Source organism: Rhipicephalus microplus, chromosome 9 (genome assembly GCF_043290135.1).
Source record: "Rhipicephalus microplus isolate Deutch F79 chromosome 9, USDA_Rmic, whole genome shotgun sequence".
NCBI classification, from domain to species: Eukaryota; Metazoa; Arthropoda; class Arachnida; order Ixodida; family Ixodidae; genus Rhipicephalus; species Rhipicephalus microplus.
This window is the reverse complement of record NC_134708.1, coordinates 93,665,509-93,691,335: the sequence shown is the minus strand read 5'-3', so window position 1 is coordinate 93,691,335 and position 25,827 is coordinate 93,665,509. Positions and strand designations below refer to the sequence as shown.

Genomic DNA, 25,827 nt, shown 5'->3' with positions numbered 1-25,827 from the left:
ATGAATGAAAAACGCTGAAAAAGGCTGCCAGGAAGCGCTGTGGTTAAAACCATCTGATGTGCCTACTTTATCATCTGCACTGCGATGGTAACGTTGTGAGCTTGTTCACTAATAAGCATGGGTTACATTTGCTATGGTGCCAAGTTAGCTACGTGCCTGACCAACCTGCCATTATAGCATGGTCGCCACAGGGGTATTTTGCTTTATTAAAATACAAAGCCATTGAACAAAACTTGAAACTCCAATAGATTGACTGGCGTTTATTATTGATACCAGTATGAACATTGTTTATATAGAATTGTGAAGAAAATAAAATAGTCTGCTAAAATATTTTATACTGTTATTCATGTTGTCTGTATAGTCCCTGACATCTGGGACTGTAAATGTAGAAAGAAGGTTGGTTCCCTGCGACGCGTCTAAAGTATCTTCGACATCTTTCACTGGGTAGACTATACGCAGAAGAGTTTATAAGGCGGAGATCGTAGTAAAAGTTGCTCCCTAGAAAGAAAAAAAAAACAAGACAGTTGGTTCCTTCATCATAAGAAGCAGTCGACACGAATGGGAAACGTCTTCTTAGGGAAGTAGTAATAATGTTTACTGCACATTATACAGCAGAGCGTATAGCTATACAGCAGAGCGTATAGAATGTCTGTCGGTGCTTGACAGCTGAAAAACCACGTCAACCTGAGGGCATCCACGTTGACGCTTTGTGACACGTTTTTATCTCGACAACTAATGCCCATCAATATTAATTGATTATAGATTAAAGTTAGCCTAGTGGGTATGAATACCTGTGGTTGTTATAAAAGGTGAGATGGAAGCAAAAGGGGGAGGCAAAAGGGTGCGTCAGTAATTGTACGCCAAACTTGAGCTAATTTACTGACACAATGTCAGTGGTACCGAGTGACGATGTGCGATTTGAGAGAAACGCAACGCGCGCTGTGTGGTTTCTATGAAGGAGCTTATGCTAAACTTCTAGAGGGGCTGTCCCGTGCACCTGCCCGTATGTCGAATTGAAGCCGAAAAGGTCATATTACTCAGAGCAAAAGGAGGCGGCAAATGCATTGTTCGTCGTCATGTTCTGTGCGCTTGCGGCCGTGCTTTCCGTCATAGCAACAAAAACACCTATTTATTATTCTTAGGAGGTAATTGTGGAAGTGACATTGATCCACATCTGAATAACTGTTGTTTTGACACGTACCCTCTGGGTGTGTTAAAGAATGGTACTCAGGGTTATCAGTACGCATTATAAAGCACGGGCTACATGCACTCGTTCACGCGGATATCTACCTTAAGGTAAACGACACATTCGACAAAAACTTTAGAATACTATTGGCGTTGCCAAATGAAAGGCCAGCAAGAAGTAGCTTTAAATGTTGTAACAGAAAGAACAATAGCGTGGCCAACGAAGAAGGCTGCCAAATAATAGTGAAGCTGCCAATACCTGTAAAATGTTGGTGATGCGTATGCTGGGCATTGGTGGGCTGCAAACTAATTCTCACCTTTAATTTACGGACAATAATGAATGGACAGTTTCTTTGCAAGAGCACGTGCAAGTCACAACCCGTCAAGGGGAGACTACCACCGACTTGCCCACAACCGACTCTCGCCTCCTCCTCATGTGGGACGCATACGCTGACCTTATGCGCAGTTGGCACCGGCAGCGTCACAACAACAAATTACGCCGCCGCATCGAAGCGCTAGCGTGTGACATCGAGAACCACAGTCTCGCCTTCGCGAGACAGCAGTGGGGTCAGCTGTGTGACAATCTCAACGAGAAGATGAGCTTCAAGAGAACGTGGCACTTATTACGACACTTGCTCGAACCCAGTGCTTTCAAATCGTCTGCACAAAAACAGCTTCACTGGCTGCTACATCGTTACCCTGGCACGGACGTCGAGCTGCTCGAAAAGTTGGCTCGTCGTTACGTGAACCTCGCCCAGCCGAATGCGCCACCAGAGTGCTTTCCCGCTAAAGCGACAAACCGAACCCCCGACTGGTGTCGCAGGTCCCAATAATTAGGGAGGCGATCGCCTGGCTAATTCCAAGGGCCGAAGTATCGGCCCCCGGCGCTGCACCATGAAATCGTGGACATTTTAAAAGTTGTCCCTTTTTGGCGCGCCAGCGGACCGAAAAAACTCACATACCTACGTATGTGAGTTCCTTTAAACTGTACCGTTGAAATATCGTTAGCCAGTGGCTCCGCCTTTAAACACCTCACACTCGGAAACGAGGGCAACGCTCAGAGAGCAGTTTCGTCTCCATTTCTATATAACCTTGGTATGCGCACGCTGCCTTTTTCACTCGATGGCATCATGGGCCTTCGTTATACCATCTATGCAGACGACGTCACGCTGTGGACGACTACGGGTTCAGACGGCGAGATAAACGAGAATATCCAACTTGCGGCCGACGCCATCGTTAGCCACGCAACGTAGGGGGGCCTCAAGTGCTCAAAGAACAAGTCGGAGCTTTTGCTGAATTATCCTCCCGACTGCCGTCGGAACATGTACCCACCCCAACTGGCCATCCACGTCTATGTTAACGGTGTAGCCGTAAGACAAGTTGAGCACATGCGCATTTTAGGTCTATTCATTCAATCAAAACAACGGAACACCATCGGAATGCCTCACCATTGCCATCCCTCAAACACGTCTTCATCATATCTCGTCTCATGTACGCACTACGATACCTGCGCCTATTAGGATGCGAGAGGGACAAACTCGACGAACTTACGCGCAAAGTGTAAAGACGGCTCTTGGACTCATTCGCACAACCTCTACGTCACATCTCCTTTGCCTCGGCATTCACAGCACTGTCGAAGAACTCATCAAGGCGCACCGCACAGTACAGAATCAGAGACTTCGCGGTCGCAGAACCGGCCGCTGGATACTCGCTCGCATAGGACTCGCCACCTCGCTATCGGGCGCAGACCTCGTCTCTATACCTCCAACTTTACGTCGACGTTTTCTCATCAAACCACTGCCGAAAAATATGCTTGCAGGACACCACGACAGTAGACGGTGAGCATGAGCCCAAGCCTTGCACGACGACTACGCCTCGTGGCGCGATGCAGCCTACATGGACGCGGCCCACTACCCCTCTGATACAAGCACGTGCGCACTTAGCCTAATATCTACTCGCACCCCCTTCAACACCGACGCCATTTTGTGTGTAGCAGGCTCTCTCCGTGCCTTTCACCTCGCCAAAGCCGAGGAAGCGGCCATAGCTCTCGCGGTGTCCTCCGGGTTCACTACGATTCTCAGTGACTCGAAAACCGCTATCTCACAGTTCGCTTGCGGTACCGTTGCTCCCGGTACCTTGCAGCTCCTTGAGTCCCTCAGCTATCTCGAAGACGAGGATCCACCTCCTATGTCTCTTATCTGGGTCCCGGCGCACGCAGAAAACTCGAGGAACGAGGCCGCCCACCGACAAGCTCGAGAATTCGTCAACTGAGCGCTGGGCCCTTCCACGAATCCAGAGACTTACGCAGAGCTTCTCATATCCTATCACGAAGTTGCTCTGAAATATCGCCTCGAACGTCGAACAAAAGCAACGCTGCATCCCAAACTCAATAAGCCCAAACAAATCACACGGCACCGCCTCCAAACGAACTCGTTCCCGTGCCCACGGGTATACGCACACACTTACCCCGATCTGTTCAGTACGCATTGCTCAAAATGTGGCTCTGTCGCCTCCTTCTCTCATATATTATGGGACTGCAGCGAGGATCCAGCCCCGCCTGATCTCCTGACCACTCCCTTATCCGAGGCATGGGAAAGAGTACTCCGAGATACGAGCCTAAATGTACAGCTCCGGGCTATACAGCGAGCTCAGAAGGTCACGGCCAGCGCGGCCTGATCGCCATTCCTCTGTGAAGTTTTTCCACTTAAATAAAGTTGTTTCTTTCTCTCTCTCTCTCTCTCTCACCTTTAACGGTGTATTATAATAAACCACCAATCGCGCACCTATTTTTTCATCACAATCACCCAAAAGGGTGTGATTTATGTAAACCCACCCGTTGTACAGCCCTTATTATATTTGATCGTGCTAAAGGTGTATGTTCACAATATATATATATATATATATATATATATATATATATATATATATATATATATATATATATATATATATATATATATATATATATATATATATATATATATATATATATATATATCTATATTGGAGCATCAGTAAATATCATATATAAATAGATGCACTTAAGCCGCATGGGAAATTTCTCAATAAATTTTGTTGTTACAACGTATGTTTGCATTTCCGTTTCATTGGCTGAATTTTACCTCGCTTTATACGATATTTGATATAACCTCCTACTTTGATTAGCCACAGGATTTCTCACAGGTTGAAAGACCTAACTGATCGGCTAACTTTGTGTGATTCCGGCTAAAAATTGTTTCTAGCCGCCCTTCTTCATTCATCGCTAACTGTCACTCTTTAACAACGGTCCAATTCATTATGTTGTCCTTTAACAAAACAAGATATGATTACAAGCTGTTTCTGACAGACCATCATGCCCACTTTCTTTTTTGAAATCGCACTGAGCTTTTCTTATTGCAGCAGCTGTTTCATTTACAATGAGGTGCACATATTCTCTGACACTGAAATACTTCGCATGAATAATGAAGTCGCAAATTTATACAATGATTTCTATTCAGATCCATGATTACGGATCAGCTCAAAGTGACAGTATGCAGAGAACGTGCTATTATGGAACTAAGCACGTTTACACTGAATCGGATGAGCTCACTCTGCTGCAATTGTTGAACATGCATGACATGCTGCAGCACAATTTGGGGGCACAGCTGCAAAGCACAAGTGAACATGTCCAAGGGAACTCATCACTCTGCAGTCACCTATTTTTTAAGAACGCTCGCGAGTCGTACAATGTACGCGTGAATGATCACGGACAACGCTAGTGCACTGTACCCGTAGCGCAAAAAGGAGAAAGTGCAGTTCGCTAATAATGGCATTGTAATTAACCACCACTAACGTTCCGCTACAACACACAAAGATCTCGCACAATGATATGCTTCCTGAAGATTTACTACATAAAATAAAAGCAACCATTATTGACACTCCATCGGTTAAAAAAAACATATTCCCCAGGATCTTATCAGTGATTGCTGAGCCGTAGATTATTATTGAAAGGAACTTGATCGCGCAGCAGCGCCTTGGCTAGGCATCATGAAGAAAGGAGGGATAGAAAAAGGAAAGATGGAGGCCCGACGTATAATTATATACATATTTTTCTTTGGTTGCGTGCGTGTGGATCTAAATAATAAGCTTTTTTTTTTCAAGGTAAATAAATCCTGAACCAAAGGAAGCTCAATTATGGCTCTATTCACCACATACATACTCTCAACTTTGGTCTAAAAGTAAGAAGAAAGCGCTCATTACAATTATAATTTATTCTAACTGGTTACACAGGTTTTTCCGCTAGTTTTACTTCAACTGCCAGCCAAATTATCTAGGCACCAGTCAATTTATTCTAGCCACCACTATAGTTATTCCAAGTGCCAGCCATTTTAATACAGTGCCTCTGGAATGACTTCAGTCACCAGTAGATTCAATCCTGACGCCAGGGAACCTAATCATGACTTAATCGCGACTCCAAAGTGACCCAAAATTTTTGGGAACGCGTGGAGTGAATAGCTTTGGAATGAATTGAATGGAAATATTATAAGCATCCCTATTGATAAAACGAGCGCCACTGGATACCAGCGTCCAGCGCCATGCCTGATTATGGGCCCAGTATGGCGCTGGTACCAGCGCCTCCCAGCGCAAGTACTGGGACGCTTGAACAGCAGCGTCCCAGTACTCTGCGCAACATGGCTTCACAGGGTTAAAACGGCGATGTCATTTCGCCATAAATAAATAAAGGAATAACTATATATATATGTATATATATATACATAGTGCGCATTCATCGCAATAAAATAAAAAAATAAAAATAAAAAATTGCTTGGCAGAATTTGAACTCGCCACCTTTCGATCTCTATCCGAATACGCTACTCACTACGCCACGCCAAAATGTGCCTATGGGGTTGTAAAACTACTATTTATCCAAAGAAAGCGCCGTTCAACTTCATCTTCACAAGTCGCAAAGTCAAGACTGACACAATATTCTTTTCCAAATAACAATTGCCTCTTGGTTCGACAGTGACGAACGGCTTCCGGGCGCCGAATGACGTTCAGATATTAGCAAGAGCGCAAAGTTTTTTGAAGCATCTACGTCTTAACTTTGAAAAATCTCAAATTGACTGGAGTAGCAGCCATTGATTGTCAGCTGTTGCTGCCGATACTTTTTTTTTTCCTTTGATAGTCGGTTCTGGCACTTGTTACTGGTCAAAAAGTACAAATGATCTACTTGTCTTGTTTGGTAGATGTCCACTCACACGAGTGAATATTGAGTTTTTTTTTTGCGCAAGCGACGATGTAGCAGTACACATCCGGCGTGCCAGATTACATAATTGCAGTAATATCAATGCCTGCAACTAAGAAACTGCCGAAAAAATAACAAATGCAATCCGCTGAAAAAGAATGCCAGTATGTTAGTTCACTAACGCGTACCATATTCCATTTCAAAATTGTGCGTTCTTACGTACGAGTCAGAAAAGAACGGGCTCCTGCGCTCAGACGGAAGCTTTCGGTGACAGTCTACGTCGCTGAAAGCACGACACATTGATCGTCGCCGCTCCTTGTGCGGGCACCGCACTTGAAAATAAACAGTTGAATTATGCTCAGGGATGTCTAAACTGTACTTTACAGTCATTCGTACACTTTAGAATTGTGCCTTTTTAAATTAAAAAGCACGGGCAGCAGGTACAACGACGCGGGCTTAACGATAGGCGTCACTGGGACGGGGCACTGAGTAGGCGAGTTGCGATGCTTGAAGTTTCTGCATTTGAGCTTAGCAATTTTTTTAACTGTTACCTAAGCTGTGCCTGAAGTAAGTGGAAGGTCACTCAATGCCAGAAATGCATTTACGGAGTGGCGATGGCGAGGGACAGCCGTATTTCTGGCCTCCGCTTGCAGTATGCAGCAGGCGTGCAAGTGTGCAGATATATGCGGTTATATCGAAACCACCAATAAAAAAAACACCCATAAAAATACCAATGCAATCTGCTGAAAATGCATGCCAGAGAGTCAGTTCACGAAGGCTACCAAATTACCAACTGAAAATTGCGTGTTGTTACATATCAGTCGAAAAATTACCGGCTAAGTGCGGCCGGCAGCTTTCGGAGACAGCCTGCGTAGCTGAAAGCGCGGCGTTCGATCGTCAGCGCTCCTTGTGCAAACATCGACACAAGACAAAATAGTTGATTTAGGTTCTAGGATGTCTAAACTATACTTTACAGTTATTCTCATACTTTAGGTCGTCTGTGCACGAAGCAAGAAGCGCCGGTAACATATATACCAACGTGGCTGACACGACAGGTTTAAGGCTTGCTGAGCCGGGCACTGGGTAAGATCGCTCTCGACGCGTTGAGTTGGTATGGTTGAAGATTCTGCATTTGAGCTTTGGACTATTTCTAACTCCTACCTGAAAAAATTAGAAGGACAAGCATGGCCAGACAAACATTTATGCGTCGTGGTGGAATTGAACGACGACTTTTTTTTTCTCGCCTCCACTTGGGAACCTTGCGAAGCGATCGAGAGAGCTCATTTACGTTTCGTCAAGTTTGCGGCGAAAACAATTTCTTGTTTCTGTTAGTGGTGGCGTGCAGCTCCAGGCTTACAAACACTGCACCTTGGAATTGTTACCGCAATACACGGATGATGCGTATATTGCCGGTTTACGCGGGGGCTTATGTGAAAGAGGTGCATTATAGTTGTTACGATACGTACTTGCGCCGCAAAAATTAGGTATGCTCGGTATCTGTTAGAGTAGCACTTATCCCGGCCGTCGAATCTATCGTTTTATATTCAACGACACCGAAACAAACCACGGCACACGCTACAATAACATGCACGCTGCATCTGCGCTGGTAGAAACAGTGCGTGCTCCAGTATTCACCAGCGCTTGCCAGTGAAAATTCGAGCGCTTCCAGCACATCGCAGTGTGCACCAGCATCACAGCGGTTGAGGCAGCGCCCCTACCAGTGCGACACAGCTTTTTCCCAGTGCGCCTAGCGAAGTGCCAGTGAATACAAGCGTGTACCAGTGCCAAAAAACCTACTGGCATCACGCTGTTTTTGTGATAGGAATGTGGAGAATAAACAATGTATGAGTCACTAGTGACACAGTGTGACTTGTGCGACTTCACCACCCCCATCACCCACGTACGCACTATCCACACCTTCGACATGCATATCAAAGAAAATGCCATCTACGCAGTAATAACTTGATACTTAATGCCCGATGAGGTCATTACCCTGGGCATTAGGTATGCGGTCAAACATGTATGTCATCAGAGCGCGTTTTGTTCAACAGACGCAATGTCTAATGCTTCAGGGCTAGCGGTGACATATGTGCCTTCCCTAACAATTTCAAAAACCGATAAGCGAACGTCCGGTAGCCGGAGACTCTATAATTCAGATGCCCTACGTATTTCAAGATTGAAGCCAGGCAGTAACATGTCCTAGTGTTATGTCACAAAACCACGGAACGAAGCATGGCGCCCCCGCGCTGTGAAACGCGCTAAATGATGGGGCGGAAGCCGTAGTAAATGCCGAATGTGCACTCTCAGTGTCTCGTCAATGATATACGTTGTGACCGGCTATTCTTGCACGATAACAATGTTTTTGAGGTCTCCAGCTTAACAGGTATGCAAGTGTGCTGAATGAGAAACTGGGTACGCGCTCGTTGGTAAAGCGACATACTGAAACTGCCAAGTGCACGCTGACATGCTAAAAGAACGCTAACTTACACAGGGCTAATTCCTACTAACATTTAATTGCGGCACAAAGACACAATATAAGCATTCTTTGCCCATCTGCTCACAGCAAGTTATCATTTCACCCACTTTTCTTTTATCACATTCACATTACAATTGGGTCTACTAACTTCCCCTATACATTCCTTGGCATTATTGTCTTTTCAAATTATAGGCCAATTTCTGTTTTACCAGTGCTATTGATGGTATTTGAGAGTGCCGTAAATTGTAGACTAAGGAACTTTCTTTCAAAGTATCAAATATTAAACAGTGCTCTGTATGGTTTCCAGAAAGGAAAGTCCACTAAATTAGCCCTATTAAACGTAAAGAGGTGATACTAAACAATTTTGATAAAAGACTATATACAGTTGGACTGTTTCTTGACCTGAGGAAGGCTTTCGATAACATAAAACACGACATTCTAGAAGGAAAACTATTTGACTACGTATTGCGTGGCGGTGCTCTTAAGCTTATTATGAATTACTTATCTGATAGAAAACAATATGTTAAACTCGGTAGCTTAGCGTCAGCAGCAACAGAACTTAAGCAAGGCGTTCCACAAGGTTCTATCTTAGGACCCTTGTTATTTGTACTTTATATAGATGATATATGTAATTTTCCTTACACAGAAAAAACTAGTCATGTACGCAGATGACACGAATGCCTTTTTCAGTGCTGATACAATGGCCGATCTTCAAGTTACTGTACCTAATTATTTAAGACCCTGGAACTGTGGCTCCATGAAAACAAGCTTGACTGAAACGCAAGTAAAACAAAATATGTTATATTTAGGCCTCCTTATAAGCCATGCATTAATTTGAAGTTCTCCTTTCAGGGCACCACGCTGGAGTGTGTTAAAACGCAAAAATTTCAAGGAATATGGTTTGAGGAAAACATGTCATGGAATACGCATGTGTCAAAACTGGTCTCTGAATTCGGCAAAACTGTAGGTTGCATGTCTAGGCTATCAGACCTTGTACCATTATGGCTTAAAAAGGCTATATACAACGCCTATTTCTATTCTCGGTTATCCTACTGCGCCCTATATAGTATGGGCAAAAACGTCTGCTCAGAACCCAACAAACAGAGATGTTACAGAAAAAAGTTCTTAGAATATTCGAAAATTTTTATGGGCTTCCTAGCGAACTACGTACTCATCAGCTCTTTATAAATCATGATTTTATTAGAGCACGTGACCTTTACGCATATAAACTAACACTTTATACTCAGAAAAACAAACTTCATCGGCATTCAGTTGACAGCTCATGCCGATACACTCTCCGAAATTAACTTAGAACAGTTCCTTTTTTCTCGAACACGTTGCGGAGAATGCCATCTAGACCAGCAGATACCAACAGTATTGAACAAATTTTTAACTGGTATTGACTTCAAACTGCCTGAACGTGAATTTAAGAAACATGTGCGAAGTATGTCGCTACAGATATAGAAACTGCTCAAATAGCACTAGCTACCTTATGTTATCATGTTTTTCACGCGTTCTTCTTTTGTATAAAAATTGTTGTTTTTGCGCATGTGCGTACAAGATTTGTGACACATGTGAAATTGTCTATTTATTTTGTTCACCAAAAGGAAAAAGAACTAAGCTTTTATTTTGCCTATGCATGTACAGCGAATTACGTGATATTTTTGTAAAATGCCTGCTGCTCTTGAAGGGTTCTTGTGCTCTCTGAAGATGTCTCCGACATATTTTCACCTAAGGACCTCCAACTTGATGTTGTTGGAAATAAACATGTTGTTGTTGTTGTTGTTAGATTTTTTTATATTGTGTCAAAACACAAAAAACAAGCCCTTAATTATACACTTATTTCCCTTATTCATCAACGAGGGTCTCGTACTGGCAAACTTGGTGCCTTAGGTTGTATACGAGGAACTGTTGGTCACCTACCAGCTCGTAATAAGTTCGCGTGCTGCGTGTCGCCAAACGGGCTCATAAAGGGTGTGCCGCACTCACCACCATGTCTACAGATGCCGCTGACTGGCACTAACACGTTTAAATTCACGTATAAACCCAATAAAGTGGCTGGGAGGATGGCCGCCATGGTAGCTCAGTGGTAGAGGATCGAACGCGTTATTCGAAAGTGTGAGGATCGGTTCCAGCTTACGACAAGTTATCTTTTTACCCACTTTTCTTTCTTCATATTCACAATACAATTGGGTCTTATAACTTCCCCTATGCATTTCTTGGCATTACTACCTGTTAGATCTCGTTAATATTGTGTCAAAACACGTAAAGACGTGCCCTTAACTATCACTTCTTTCCTATATATTCCCTTCAACTTCTTTCTTGTATATATATATATATATATATATATATATATATATATATATATATATATATACATAATAGAAGTGGAAGGGAATATATTGGAAAGAAGTGATAGTTAAGGGCTCGTCTTTACGTGTTTTGACACAATATTAATGAGATCTAACAGATAATAATGCCAAAAAATGCATAGGGGAAGTTTATATATATATATATATATATATATATATATATATATATATATATATATATTGTGGGCATTTGTTACTTACATCGTCATGATTCCTGCATGATCACAAACACCATCATCAGCTTGTCTCTTTGTCCTCATTGTCACTCTGGGTCATCATCGTCATCATCTGTGTACTGGCTCTGCCCGTTCGTTATTCGAGGTCTTTCCTCAAATAAACGCTGACGCAGCCAAGACTACCAAAACTTCATACGTGGTGGAGGTGGATTTTAGGTCCCCTGACCTCCCAGAGCCGCTATACCCTTTGGAGCTTCGTTCAGGCCGGCGCTTGCGCCCACAGTCAGGCAGCATGTCCCAGACCGAGCCTGCCGGCTCTGATGTCATGAACCACGCACCGCCGCAAGCTGCCCCTCCTACTTACATACACGAACATCAGCGGGAATCCCCGCTCTTCGCTGGTCTTCGGGGAGAAGACGTAGAAGACTAGCTTGATGACTACGACCACGTAAGTGCCGCCAATAGGTGGGACGAAGCCACCAAACTGCGTTACCTGCCTTTTTATCTGATCGGAGTCACGAAGACATGGTATTTTAACCACGTCGTTGACTTATCCGACTGGGCTACCTTCCAGCAGCAGCTCCGACACGTCTTTGGTACACCAGACATTCGATCTGCCGTCGCGAAGAGTACACTCGATACTCGCCGACAACATCCCGGTGAATCGTACACTTCATACATCGAGGATGTCCTCGCACTCTGCCGGCGTGTCAACAAATCCATGCCGGAATCGGACAAAGTGCGCCATACATTGAAAGGCATTAGGCCTGTTGCCTTTAATGCCCTCGCTGTGCAAAACCCAGCTACCATAGCTGATGTCGTGACGACATGCTAGCGCCTTGATGCGCTGGACTCCGTTCGCTTTCAACCGGACATTGGCGACGACCACTCCACGTCAGATGGCCATCTGCGTGACCTCAGCCGGGGCATTACACGCGAAGAATTGCGGTCCATGGGCTTCACACCTCCTACACTGTGACCTACACAGCCTTCGGGAATGCCCTTACGTGACATCATCAGGGAGGAACTTACATCCCTGACTGGCTCTGCGCCCGTACAGCCACCTGCTTCTCACCCTATATCCACGTACCCTCAACTTGCTGCCGTGCCTCCCAGCGACGCCCGCGCGACATTGCCGCGTCCATCCTACGCGTCAGTTGCTGCCGCTCCCCCGGTGAGCTACCATTCCGTGCTCCTGACCCTTCGGCCCACCTGACCACGCTATCTCCAGGTGCCCCGAATGCCTTCTATTCCCCACCGTGGTGCTCGTCTCGCCCTGTATGCTACAAGTGTGGCTATCGCGGCCACATATCTCGTTTCTGCCGAAAGCGACAGCAAGATGAGCGTCGGATCTACGTGAATGAACGGGATTTGTACACCGGGGCATCTTATCTAGGTCAGCGTTATTCTTCTCCCCCGCACCGGTCTCCATCTCCTCCTGCATCGCCTGCACCACGAAACAGGCGAAACACGAGACGCCGCTCACCTTCGCCCTTCCGCCGTTCCACTTCTCCACTTCGGCCCGCCTCATTCACCTCTGATATTCATTCGGAAAACTAAGTGATGCATTTCGTGGAGGAAAAACTGTATTCAGAATTAAACTGAAATTCTCCCATCAAGCTGTGTAACATGGTTTCTGTGGAAGTGGAAGGAGTGCGAGTCGATGCTTTGGTGAACACAGGGGCAAACTGTCTGTGATACGTGCTGATTTGTGTGAACATTTAAGGAAAGTAATGACGCCTTACGATGGCCCCACGTTAGTTGCTGCGCAGGGGAACGTCATTTGCCCTTCCGCATTTTGTACTGTGCGTGTTTTCATCGACGGCAACCGCCATCATAAACAATTTGCTGTCCTGTCCCGCTGCTCTCACCAACTAATTTTAGGGTGGGATTTTCTATCATCTGCTTCCATGGCAATTTGTTGTGGACAACGCATCGTTCACCTCAGTGACACCGACTACATGCTTGACGACGACAATCAGAAGCCACTTCGTCTGGTCGCCGTGAAAGACATCGAACTGCCGCCACTGCAAGAGCAAATTGTCAGCATTACGTCCAACGACACCTATCACGGGGATGTATTGGTCTCACCGTCAGCGCTTTGCGTTCGCAAAGGTATAGTTGTTCTGTCCGGTGTCGTTCGTTTTTGCAATGGCTCGGCACTTGTCACCACTGTCAACTCTACACCGGGGAAAATCTTACTGCCACAGGGCACTACTGTGGTCCGTGTTAGTGACTTCGAGCCTGTATTTGTCACACCACTTCAAGCCATCGCATTCAAAGAACCTTCTAAAGAAATGCCTCGGTGAGCATGTTTTTTCTTTCGCCTTTACCACCGCTATCAGCAGCGAATTGACATATTCACAGAGGCAGCTGCTCGCATTGTTACAAAAACATTCAAATTCTTTCGATATTTGCTCGTCTAAGCTGGGCCACAATAATACTACAGCACATCGAATTCAAACTGTTGGGACATCGTACACCGCCGACCCTACCGCGTGTCTCTAACTGAAAAAAAAATTATAGAGAAAAACGTTGCGGACATACTTGAACGGGAAGTCATCCGTCCCTCATCTAGCCCTTGGTCGTCTCCTATTGTATTGGTCCATAAAAAGGACGGCTCTGTGCAGTTTTGCGTAGACTACCGGGCGCTCAATAAGATCACACGCCAGGACGTGTACCCTATGCCACGCATTGACGACGCCCTTGATTCCCTACAAGGCGCGGAATTCTTTTCAAGCATCCACTTGCGTTCTGGGTACTGGCAGATTTTCATGCATGAAGACGGTAAGGAGAAAACGGCATTCGCAACTCCCGACGGCCTATATGAATTCAACGTGATGCCTTTCGGGCTCTGCAACGCACCCGCGACTTTTGAGCGCATGATAGATACCGTGCTGTACGGCCTGAAATGGAAAAGTTGCCTTTGCTACCTGGACGACATTATTAGTATCTTTTCGTCAACATTTTCTGAGCCCCTAGAACGATTCGATTAAGTGTTGACGTGCCTTGCCGGCGCCGGGCTTCAAATAAATACTAAGAAATGCTCTTTCGCTAGTAAATCTATCAAGGTCTTAGGACACGTCGTTAGCAAAGATGGCATCCGGCCCGACCCGGACAAGATTTCTGCAGTCCTTCACTTTCCGTGTCCCGAAAAACGAAAGGAGCTTCGCAGTTTCCTTGGCCTCGCCTCCTATTTTCACTGGTTTATCCAGGACTTAGCTTCTATTGCAGCTTCATTAAACCAACTACTTGCTTCCAACGTCCCCTTTCTGTGGTCTCAAGAATGTCAAACGGCATTCGACCTGTTGAAGTGGGCACTCACGTCTGAAGCTCTGTTCTGCCACATTGACGAAGCCGCACCGACTATCCTCCATACCGACGCTAGCGGCCTTGGTATAGGACCCGTTCTTCAACAACGCGACAAGTCTTTCCTAGAGAAAGTTGTTGCATATGCCAGTCGCGTACTCACCCCTGCCGAAAGGAACTACACTATAAATGAGTAAGAGTGTTTGGCTGTGGTTTGGTCGGTCCAGAAGTTCCGTCCCTTTCTTCACCGCCGTAACTTCACAATCGTTACGGACCACAATATCTTATGCTGGCTTTCTACACTGAAGAACTTTCCGGACGCTTGGGTCGGTGGATACTACGCTTGCAGGAGTACGACTTTGACATAACTTACAAGTCAGACACAAAACGTTAAGACGCCGACGCTTTATCTCTTTGCCCGCTTCCAACTACCCATATCAGCGTTCGTGAGAACTCAACCGCCACATGTACCTAAGTTCATACGCTCGCATCAATAAGGCAACCCTCTTCGGACGACGAGCCAATATTTATCTCCCACCAGCGGTCCGATTCATACTGCAGACGCATGATGGACCACCTTTTGGGAGTTTCTCATCCACCCAACGCGCGACTCCGTCGTCAACTCCTGCACTTTAAGCTAGACAATGGGGTGCTCTACTGCCACGTCTGTCACCCTGACGGTCAGCGCTTCCTGTACTGCCACGCTCTCTTCGACTTAAGGTGCTCGAAGCCTTCCAGGACAACTTGACTGCAGGTTATCTTGGTTTTAAACAAACTCTTGACCGCATTCGTTGTTGTGATTACTGGCCTGGCCTTTCTTCTAGTGTAGCTCGGTACGTCGGCTCCTGCTACCCATGCCAGCGTCGTAAACTCCCCAGGTCTGCACCTGCTGGACCTCTACAGCCCCTTCCGTGCCCTTCATTGCTGTTCGAGGTAGTAGGTGTTGACTTTTACGGGCCTCTCTCCGTTACATCTGCTGGCAAACGATGGATAGTGACCGCCGTGGACCACCTGACACGCTACGCTGAGACTTCCTCTGTTATTACAGGCTCAGCTGTGGAAGTTGCAGACTTAATTCTTCAAGCAATAATACTGCGTCATGGGGCTCCTCGTGTACTGCTTAGTGACCACGGCGAAGTGTTCCTGTCAGAAATGGTAAATGAAGTACTGCGCGCTTCTAGAACTACTCACAAGACAGCTTCAAGCTACCACCCTCAGACAAATGGTCTCACAGACAGATTTCACCGAACCCTTATTAACATGATAGCCGTTTACGTCCAACCCGACCACAAAAACTGGGTACTCTTTTACCATTCCTGACATTCGCTTACAACACCGCCGTTCAGCGAACAACTTGCTACTCACTGTTTTACTTCGTGTACGGTAGCACCCCGACTACCTTACTCGACGTCTCTTTCTTTAACAGTCATGGAAATTCATGTCAGTCTTCTAGCGAAGAATACTATTCACGCCTGGCCCAGTCTCGCCATCAGGCTCGCATCAATACTGAAGCGAGAGAGCATGAGCGGAAGATTACCTATGATGAATCCCACCGCGTTGTGTCTTTAGAACCAGGTGACGAGGTGCTGCTTTTGACACCTATTCGCACTCCTGGTCTTTGTGACAAATTCCAACCACGCTTCATCGGGCCATACAATGTTTTAGAACAGACTTCGCCAGTAAATTATTGTGTCACACCACTCTTCGCCCCAACAGACCGCCACAACCGCAGCACAGAGATTGTCCACATTTGTCGCATGAAACCTTTCACGCGACGTTCCCCGTCACTTTGACTTATGGCAGCCAGTTTGTCTGCTTCTGAGTGGGGGGAATTAGTGTGGGCATTTGTTATTTACATCGTCATCATCATCCATGCATGATAACAATCACCATCACCAGCTTGTCTCTTTGTCCTCATTGCCACTCTGGGTCATCATCATCGTCATCATCTTTGCACTGCTCTGCCCGTTCATTTTGTGAGGTCTTTCCTCAAATAAATGCTGACGCAGCCAAGACTACCAAGACTTCATAATATATGTATATATACATATATTTATATAAATATATTGTACCGAAGCATAGTGGCGCCAGCTCTGTGCCAGCGTGAAAGAAGACGTTGACGTCCGTGTGTGGCTCGTGCTCTTGGGTTCCTGCCTGTACCAGCTTGTTGCGGCTAACGTTTCTGGAATAATAACCTGTGTTTTTACGCAACCTTGCTCGTTGCATTATATATATATATATATATATATATATATATATATATATATATATATAGGGTAAGAAGTGAATAATAATGAGATCTAACAGACAATAATGCCAAGGAATGTATAGAGGAAGTTATTAAAACGAATGGAATGTAAATATGAAGAAAGAAAAGTGGGTGAAAAAATAACCAGCCGTGAGCAAGAATTGAACCTACGACCTTCTTCTATACATTCCTTGGCATTAGTGTCGGTTAGCTCTCATTAATATATATATATTGTCATGACCAAGAAAGCCGCTGGCGCTTCGGTGCGCGGGTAGCTAGAGCAAAGAAGTGGAAGACGAAGTCAGAATAAGAACAGCATTGGAAGGGCCAGTACTATCAGTCCTTCCCGAAGTGGCCACTATAACGGCGACAAGATACACAAAGCTTGCGGTCAGTGCAGACGCTATGGAAGCAATATTGTCAACACCAGAATTTAGTCACTTAAGATTTCCATGGAAAAGTCATTGGTGTCCTACAAAACATTTGGAAACCATAATAACCAGATTTCGATGTCGTGTCCCCCCGTTAAATTTCTATTCACATAGGGCTGGTCTGGCAATATCACTACTATGCAACTTTTTTTCAGAATTCGAAACAATAGAGCACTATTTTTTATCATGTCGCCGATACAAATTGCTCAGGAAAACATTCTAAGCCCTCCCATTCGCTAGCCTTGGGTTGAATTTCACTATAGAAAACATACTTTCCTTTGGTGCTTACGATCTGGGCTTCAGCCACAAGAACGTTTTCTACGCAGTTTGCAAGTACCTGAATGAAAGTAAAAGAATTAAGCTTTTAATTGCGTGATTTTTAATCATGCAAAAAAATCCAACAAACACAAGAGCATTGTTTAACCATGCTGATTCTTATTCAAGGTAATGAATAATTGTCTTATCTGCACGAGTGACAAGCAACTATTGCACTCCTTTCATTCTGACTAGGGTGTCTTTTCTTTTTTTTTTCTTTTTTCTGGTGGGTGGTTTCGATATTAGGAAAAAAAAACTTAATTAAGTCATCGATTCTTGGCCAATCCCCCGGAGTGGGTACGAGCCATGTCTGTGGATTCAACATCATCATCATCATCAGAACAGCTGGCGCAGGATCGGGTGTTGTCTCTTGTTATCTGTCTCGCTCATCACAATGGCGCCGTCGACGAAGAAGAAGTCTTATGTCCCGGCTTTGTCATCCAGGACAGCCGCGATAAGCGCTGCTCGAGGACGGCGTCAAGGCCTCCTCAGCAGCTGTTCACCTACCACCACTTCCACCACCGTTCGGGGACGGCGTCGAGGCCTCCTCGGCGGCTCCAGTACACGTTACCGGTACCATTTCACAAGGGACGCCGTCCACGCGTCCTTGGCAATGAATTATACCGTCAGCGCAAGCCGACAAGTGAACCGTCTGCGGGAAGTCACCGGTACGTGTCTTCGTGGTTCGTCGGCAGTGCGGGCTTCTCCATCAAGGAACGCCGTTCACGCTTCCTTAGCGATGGGGTCCCACCCACCGGTTTTGCCACCCTTCAGACCACCTGTGGACGGCGTCCAGGCCTCCCCTGTGGTTCTAGGACATGACCTGATTGAAACCCTGCCACGGTTTCACGGCAGGGATACACACCGGCTCCTGTTCCTTGGGAATGCCGCTCACGTTTCCCATGGCCTACATTCCCGTTGCGGTACTCTTTCAACAAACGAGCCGCCACGGAACGCCGTCCAGGCTTCCCTGCTCGTCGACCACACCGGGGTGAGTGCTGCAATTGCTACTTACTTAAAGACCACGATCACTGACTCTTCGGGCATAATGCCCGACAGCACCACGGACCCGCGACGTACCATTGCGCTAATCCGCGTCGAGACTAACGAACTGACAGCGTTGATCGCCGAGCGTGCTTCTAAAATGTAGCCAGCATTGTCTTACATTAACGCAGCGTTGGATGTAGCTGCCTCATATGACCTTGAGGCAAGCACACCGGAGCAACGCAGGGAGCTTCGGTCTTCTCTGATGGAGCTCTCACACCAGCTCGACTGCTTCGCGTCGGTGATCTCTGCGTTGCCACCTGCCACTTCACAATCACCAGCCGTCTGCAGACTAGCGGGATTCCACGGGGTCCGGAACGACGCCGACAGCTGGGTGGCAACCGTCAACGCGATAGCAATGCGTGAGGCCTGGACGAAATCTCAAAAATTGACCGTGGCTGTTGACCGTCTTCGGGAAGGTGCAGCGGCATGGCACCGGTATGAAGGCTTCAAGCAGCAGTCCTGGGTGGAGTGGAGCTCCAAGCTCATAGCTGCCTTTGGCCGGACACTATCCGATCTCTCTTCCACCAACCAGTCCAACCTGACCAGAACCGAGGATGGAGTTCAAGAAGGGTTCCATCTCGAGGCTCTAGCTGAGCACTCAAGTTCTCCACATGAGCTTCCAGACTCGTCGCTGGTACCGGACCCAAATTCGTGTCAGTCATCGGACACCCCGTCCTCTTTCGTGGGGCGAGATACAGAGGGGCACAAGGTAGCTGGACCCTCTGGACTCTCTGTAACAAAAAGACACAGAGATGGCGGCGCAGAGGCTCCTGCGTCAAATCATGATGCCCGGGCATCGCAGCCTGTCCAGATAGCCGACGGCAATGGAGACCAGTGTCCCAAACTGTACCAATAAAATTGCCTGCTAAGCGTGCTGTGAGTGCCACGAGATAGCCATGGTCACCGAACAGAGTGTTCAACAGCCCCGCAAGGTGAGTCATCGCGTCCACGAGAGGGACCCCACAGACGCAGCCAATATGATGACAGCTTCACAGAATGTCCTGCCGCAGATTGCAAGACCAGCCGTGAATTGTCTTTTCTGCCACACATCACAGAAGTTACGTACCCACTCTCGACACCAGTCAAGGCACCTAGCGCGTCTTTTGGGATACGGTTTCGGCAACCCTTGCCCGGCATTTTAAGTCAGCCGCTGATTTGGTGGTCCGTCCGAAGCGCGCATGTTTGGCTGCTTCCCACAGAGAGCCTCTGCATGGCCGAGACCGACCAAAACGATGCAGCTAGTCTCGACCTCCCGATAGACTTGTGGCAGACTCCGGCACCCAGTTCCAGCGTGGCCAAGGCCGACCTCCGAGATGCAGCCAGTATCGACCACCAGATCTACTTCTGGCAGATACCCGGACCAAATCACAGCATGGCCGAGAGCGTCGGCCGCAACGGGGCAGCCAGTGCAGGCAGCCTGAGTCCACAACACTTTTTCAAGAGACATCGTGGTGTGCAAAAGAGCGACCGGCTCGAGGCAGCCTGTGCCGTCCACCAATGACGCTTCCCCCAGACCGTCGCTAAATGTTGCATTATTGTCCGGGCTGACCACCACGATGCAGCCAAGCCTGCCCACCAAAAACTTTGCCACCAGCTCCGCACGCGCGCAGTCATGGCCGAGTGTCAAGACCAAGAAAGACGCTGGCGCTTCGGCGCGCGGGTTGTTAGAGCAAAGAAGAGGAAGACGAAGTCAGAATAAGAACAGCTGGCCCAGGATCGGGTGTTGTCTCTTGTTCTCTGTCTCGCTCATCACGATATATATATATATATATATATATATATATATATATAATATAAATATATATATATATTTATAATATATATATATATATATATATATTATAAATATATATATATATATATATATAATATATATATATATGTATAAATGTGTGTGTGTGTGTGTGTGCTTCCTCCTTCGATTGTCTTCTATTTATTGCGCGTCTTAGCTTATTCATTACGCGTGTTCATTTGCCGACAGCTTGAAACCACATTTGCTCAGAGCGTGGGGTGTTTCCTGTTTGTTTTAAGTTGCCAACTTTGTATTTGCATCGTTTATATAGTAGCGACACGACGCATAGGCAATGTGAAGAAGGAAATTTCATTGCAAAGGGCCTCTTCATATATATAGATATGTATACTATACGGTGAATGACGTTGACTTCAGCGCCCAAGGCGGCATCCAGCCGAGATTGTCCATAAGATTGGTAGCGCAATCGTACGGCATGCTGCTTTGCACTACAGTTCTTGGTTTTGATATGCTTCACTGCAGGGCATTTGTTTGTGTGTTGAACTTAAGCTTTATATTACCAGTTCCTCATGTTTAAGTGCAAATAAAGGCTTTTTTCTTGTACTTTATTACAAATGTCATGCATTTCAGTCCTGATTTCATGTCCGGGGCAGCAAATGGTATTTTACTCAGCACACTCAAAAAAGTTTTCAAATAGACGACTTTTTTCTTTCTAAAGCCTGTGCGAGCTCTGTTTTTATCAAAATAGTGATTTAATTTCATTCATGAATAACTGTGACTACGTCGTGGTCTATGTCACCACCAACTTTGTTGATGCTTTATATTCAGATACGATTGCACTTTACATGACAGAGCAATATATGCTATGCCTAATATGCATCCTAAAAGCAGTGCCCGAGTCAGTACTTTTGCAATGTAACAGGATCAACTAAGATAAGAATTCTGCCCCTGAAGGGTGTAGCAAAATGGTTTGCGTCCAGGTGCTTTCATAGGGGCCTACTGGAAGGAGGTAACTCTCAAATTATAGAACTTGTCGCATCGGTATTAGGGTAATTTCTGTGAAGACAACCCCACACTGTTACTGTATTTCGGGTTTATTACGTCCCCACCCCCATTTTTGTCACTTGGGTGCAATCTTGCTACCAAATTCCGACATCCTCTTCGTCATTTGCGTGTCCTTTTTTTAATACTCCCCAGAAGTTGTTTACGCCCTAAGGTGAAAATTTGGAAATACCGCCATTTCGAGCTTGTAACATCCATTTCGTGGAGTATAGGTGGGAGTTGGAGAAATAAATATATACCTATATGGGTTTAAGCTGAATTACAGTGTGGCTTTAGCCATTTTCGCTGTATTTGCCGATATGGTGGAGGAATAATATTGGCTGCATTCATCTTTGCAAACGTCGGTGAACGTCGGCATCCGATAATGATCTAATGCATATTTAGGTGAAGCAAAACGTCAAAGTCCAATGCAATCTCAATAGATAAACAAATGTTTGCCAACGTTGCCGCGAGTTCTTCCAAAGCCAGCGTGCCCACTGGGAACCAGGCTAGATCACAAAAGGAAATGCCCCATATACCACCCAGCCTTATTACTTTGCGCCCTTCAATGAGATTGCTGCAAAGTCTTGCTCACTGGGATCGAAATGGTAATTTCACGTCTCAGTAAAGTTACTATTTTCTAGTGTTACAACTTCAGATGTCACAAGGTGAATCAGCCTTCGAAGCTGGCCGTGTTTTAACCTATAGACCAAAGTAACCCAGGAAAAAACAAGAAACTGAAGCAACTAGCTACAAAAAAATTGGCGGATGCTACGTACAGTGGGAATCGATGATATGCGAACCACGAATGAGGAAAGTTAATGTCACTTTGAAATCAGCACAACATTACGAGGCAAACGTAAATAATGTCGTACAGGACTTCCGTGTCATGACTGTCATGTTTGGATGTCTCATTTACTTTCCTCGTCTATTCACGTCACGTAATACCTAATGTTGTATATCGGAAACTAGCAAAATGGCTGCGAGTACGCTTTGAGCGTAGCATGTAGTCATGTTTTACATGGCGTGCAAAATATGATTATCATGTTTGGACGTGTTATTTATCTTCGCTGTCTGTTCACATCACGTGATGATAAACTGAGGAGCTTAGGTGGCTCGAACAAAACACAGATGTTTTCGAGAGCCAATGTTATGAGATTTCGTTACAAACTGATAATGGATGTAAGCTCAACTTGTAAAACAGCGAAAAAGCTTGACAATCACTTTTGTTAGAGATTGATAATAATGGTTGTCAGAGTTTAACGTCCTAAAATAACCATATAAATATGAAAGACGCCGTAGCGGAGGGCTGCTGAAATTTTGAGTAGCGGGGGTTCTCTAATATGTACCCAAATCTAAGCGTACTGAGCCTGAAGCATTTTCGCCTCCATCGAAATTGGGAATCGGCTGCCGGGATTTCAGCCCGCCACCTGGGGTTCAGCAGCCGAGTGTCTTAGCCCCTAGATTAACACAGCGGGTGTAGGCTAGAGATTCATGCAAGCTACTTTCTGTTGAATTGTATGTAGCTGTGCTGAGCTAAAGCAAGAATCACATGTATCCAAAACTAAGGATCCATCGTTTCTATCGTAAACGTGATTTATTTTTTGAAGTGATGTAATTTTTTATGGCATACGTCAAGGCGTTCATCTGTTTGCAAATGGGCGTCATGAGTGAGAGATGTTTGTTTGGGAACATGATTAGTCCTAAATATGCGAATATTGATCGACGTTACCAAAAGAAGGTAATAAAAATATTGAATAGAACGCTTATGCAAATATACCTTACGTCAGACAATAAAGACTGTAGGTTGAACTTCTTGTTGTTTTTGAGTTGTCATCGACTGCTGTACAATGTGATATCTATTTTCGCGACGTGAGAAATAATTGAGAGTACGTACAGTCCGTGAGAGACTCGACTTTAAAAACACCGCAAGCATGATCTACTGTCATGAAGAGTAATCTTTCAACTCGTTGGAAGGTGCCTGAAAAACGAAGCAAGAGAGATGATTAAAGTTTATACCACCTTTTTTGCAGAAATGTACAAAGAACGAATCACATAAAAATTGTATTGCTCTAACACCATTTGTCAAACTTGTAAATGTCTACAAGACCTTACAACATAAGAAGAGACACATGGCATATAGCATTTTCGCAAATTAATTATGATATTAAATATCTTACAAAACATTTTGAGTTGCCTCACATCAAAGGTATTGTGGTTCGTATGTTGACGAACAAGCAGTAAAAAGAATATTTAGGTTGAAATCTTAGACAGCTTCTTTTAAAGAGATCATAAAATCTTGAATTCATTTTCTGTGAGTAGTATTTATAATGTATCAGTATCAACTTGACAATTCATGTTGTATTTGATTAGAAGTACATTTTAGCCTTTTTATATGTACATGCATATGGACTTGTTTTATGTATTTTTGTTTTAGTTACGTATAAAATTTCTACCGAGTATACTTTTTGTTTTTTCTTACGTATAAGTTTGCAAATTTTCTTTCTTTCTCGCTTTTTTCTCTCATAAGTATACCCTGTTTTTATCTGTTTAGAACCACATACTCTGGGGCTGCCCGTACGATTGATTCGCCGTTCCCTGACCTCTTCCAGCCTCACCCTACCTGGGAACATTGCGAGGTTCTTTGCAGCACCCAATGGGACATCCAAACACAGATCCTGGAACGAGCGCAAGCCGTGATCGAGAAGCAAGGCCTGGCAGCCTAGTTGGCTTAACCTCAATTTATTCCTCACCCTTTCGATAAATAAATGCTGTCACTCTCTCACCTCTGTTTTTTGCTGATTTTGGCATTGTGTCGACGGTTACAATTCGCTGCAAAATATTTTTATGTTTTCGTTGCTTGTATGTTGCTTGCTTGTATTTTTTATATGACCACGTGCCTGCGGCAAAACTGTTCGGGATCGTACGCCCATACTGTATAGGGATGAAAAACTGCTTCTTACCCACTTTCCTTTCTGGTCATGAGTCTTATTTTTACTTTTTATTCTGATTTTTGTAGTTTTGTGTTGACCATTGTCATTGCATGAAAACATTTCTTCAATGCAACTGCAACAATGTGCTTTAATGGTTATTAGGGCCAAGGCGGCTTGCTCTTAGTTCCTTCCCAGCAGACACATTACGTGTTCAGAAAAGTGAGCTGAAAGGTAGTGATGTTTTAGATCAATTTACAGTACGACGTTTGAGGGCGCGGCCATGTTGATGATTGATTGATTTGTGGGGTTTAACGTCCCAAAACCACCATTTAATTATGAGAGACGCCGTAGTGGAGGGCTCCGGAAATTTTGACCACCTGGGGTTCTTTAACGTGCACCCAAATCTGAGTACACGGGCCTACAACATTTCCACCTCCATCGGAAATGCAGCCGCCGCAGCCAGGAATCGAACCCGCGACCTGCGGGTCAGCAGCCGAGTACCTTAGCCAGTAGAACCACCGCGGCGGGGCACGCGGCCATGTGCTCGGCAGACAAGTTGTGTACTGAAACCATGGACCCTTCGCTCATAGATTTTTTAGAGCTGCAATAATGAGGTGCATTTAGGTTATACAAAGAGATTATGTCCTCACGCATTGCTTAGAGAAAAAATTCAAGAACGGCTCTTTTGGTAGACGTTCACTCGGTATGAGTTATATCAGAGCAGAGATACGGGCCTATGCTAAAAGCACTGAAAACGAATCCCGGCAATGCGTGTCCAAGAGCATTTCCTCAGATATACGACAACGTTCATAAAATAAAGCGAAGGTGCATGCGATGTTAGGTAATTCCGGTAGCCGCCTACATGACTTACACGAGGAGGCGCTGCACACTCAACACATTATTGGCTTGCATTGGAGACCACGCGCCTACCTTGAGACAGTACTGGATAACGGTTGGTAGTAGAGGCAAAAGTGTGTTGCCTGTCATATTGTGTAGCCAGATAATGACTGCTGCTTAATTACGCTGCCAAGTAGCACATAACAATCGATGCGTTCTAACTGCTGAATACTGCCTCGTATTTTCGCAAGTAGTGCATTCTGTTGGCTAGTAGAGGATAACGCTCCTACGTTTTTGCTTGAAGTCCGCCACAGAAGCTAACGCTTGCTGTTGATTTTTTCCTACAAATTGTGCGTAATTTTTTTCGCCTGCTGGTTCCTCTCAACCATTAGAAGCGATAGTTAAGTATTTGTTGTTAATAGTGCTCATAAATTTCTGACACTCTTCCATTCGTACTGTGTGGCTGTGGTTGACTCGCCGAAC

At 45.3% G+C, this 25,827-nt stretch overlaps 1 protein-coding gene across 2 annotated transcripts in view; it reads right to left on the bottom strand.

Annotated features, from left to right (window-relative positions):
• Positions 1-233: 233 nt before the first annotated feature.
• LOC142771409 (uncharacterized) overlaps positions 234-25,827 on the bottom strand; it is a 49,670-nt gene continuing 24,076 nt past the window's right edge. For both annotated transcript variants that reach the window (XR_012885899.1, XM_075872890.1), the window contains exons 4-5: positions 23,472-23,555; positions 234-498 (exon numbers count right to left, since the gene is read on the bottom strand). Coding sequence is in view for 1 of the 2 variants with exons in the window: in XM_075872890.1 (XP_075729005.1) it covers positions 341-498; positions 23,472-23,555 (242 nt within the window). In the remaining variant the exon portion in view is untranslated. The remainder of the gene's footprint in view (positions 499-23,471; positions 23,556-25,827) is intronic.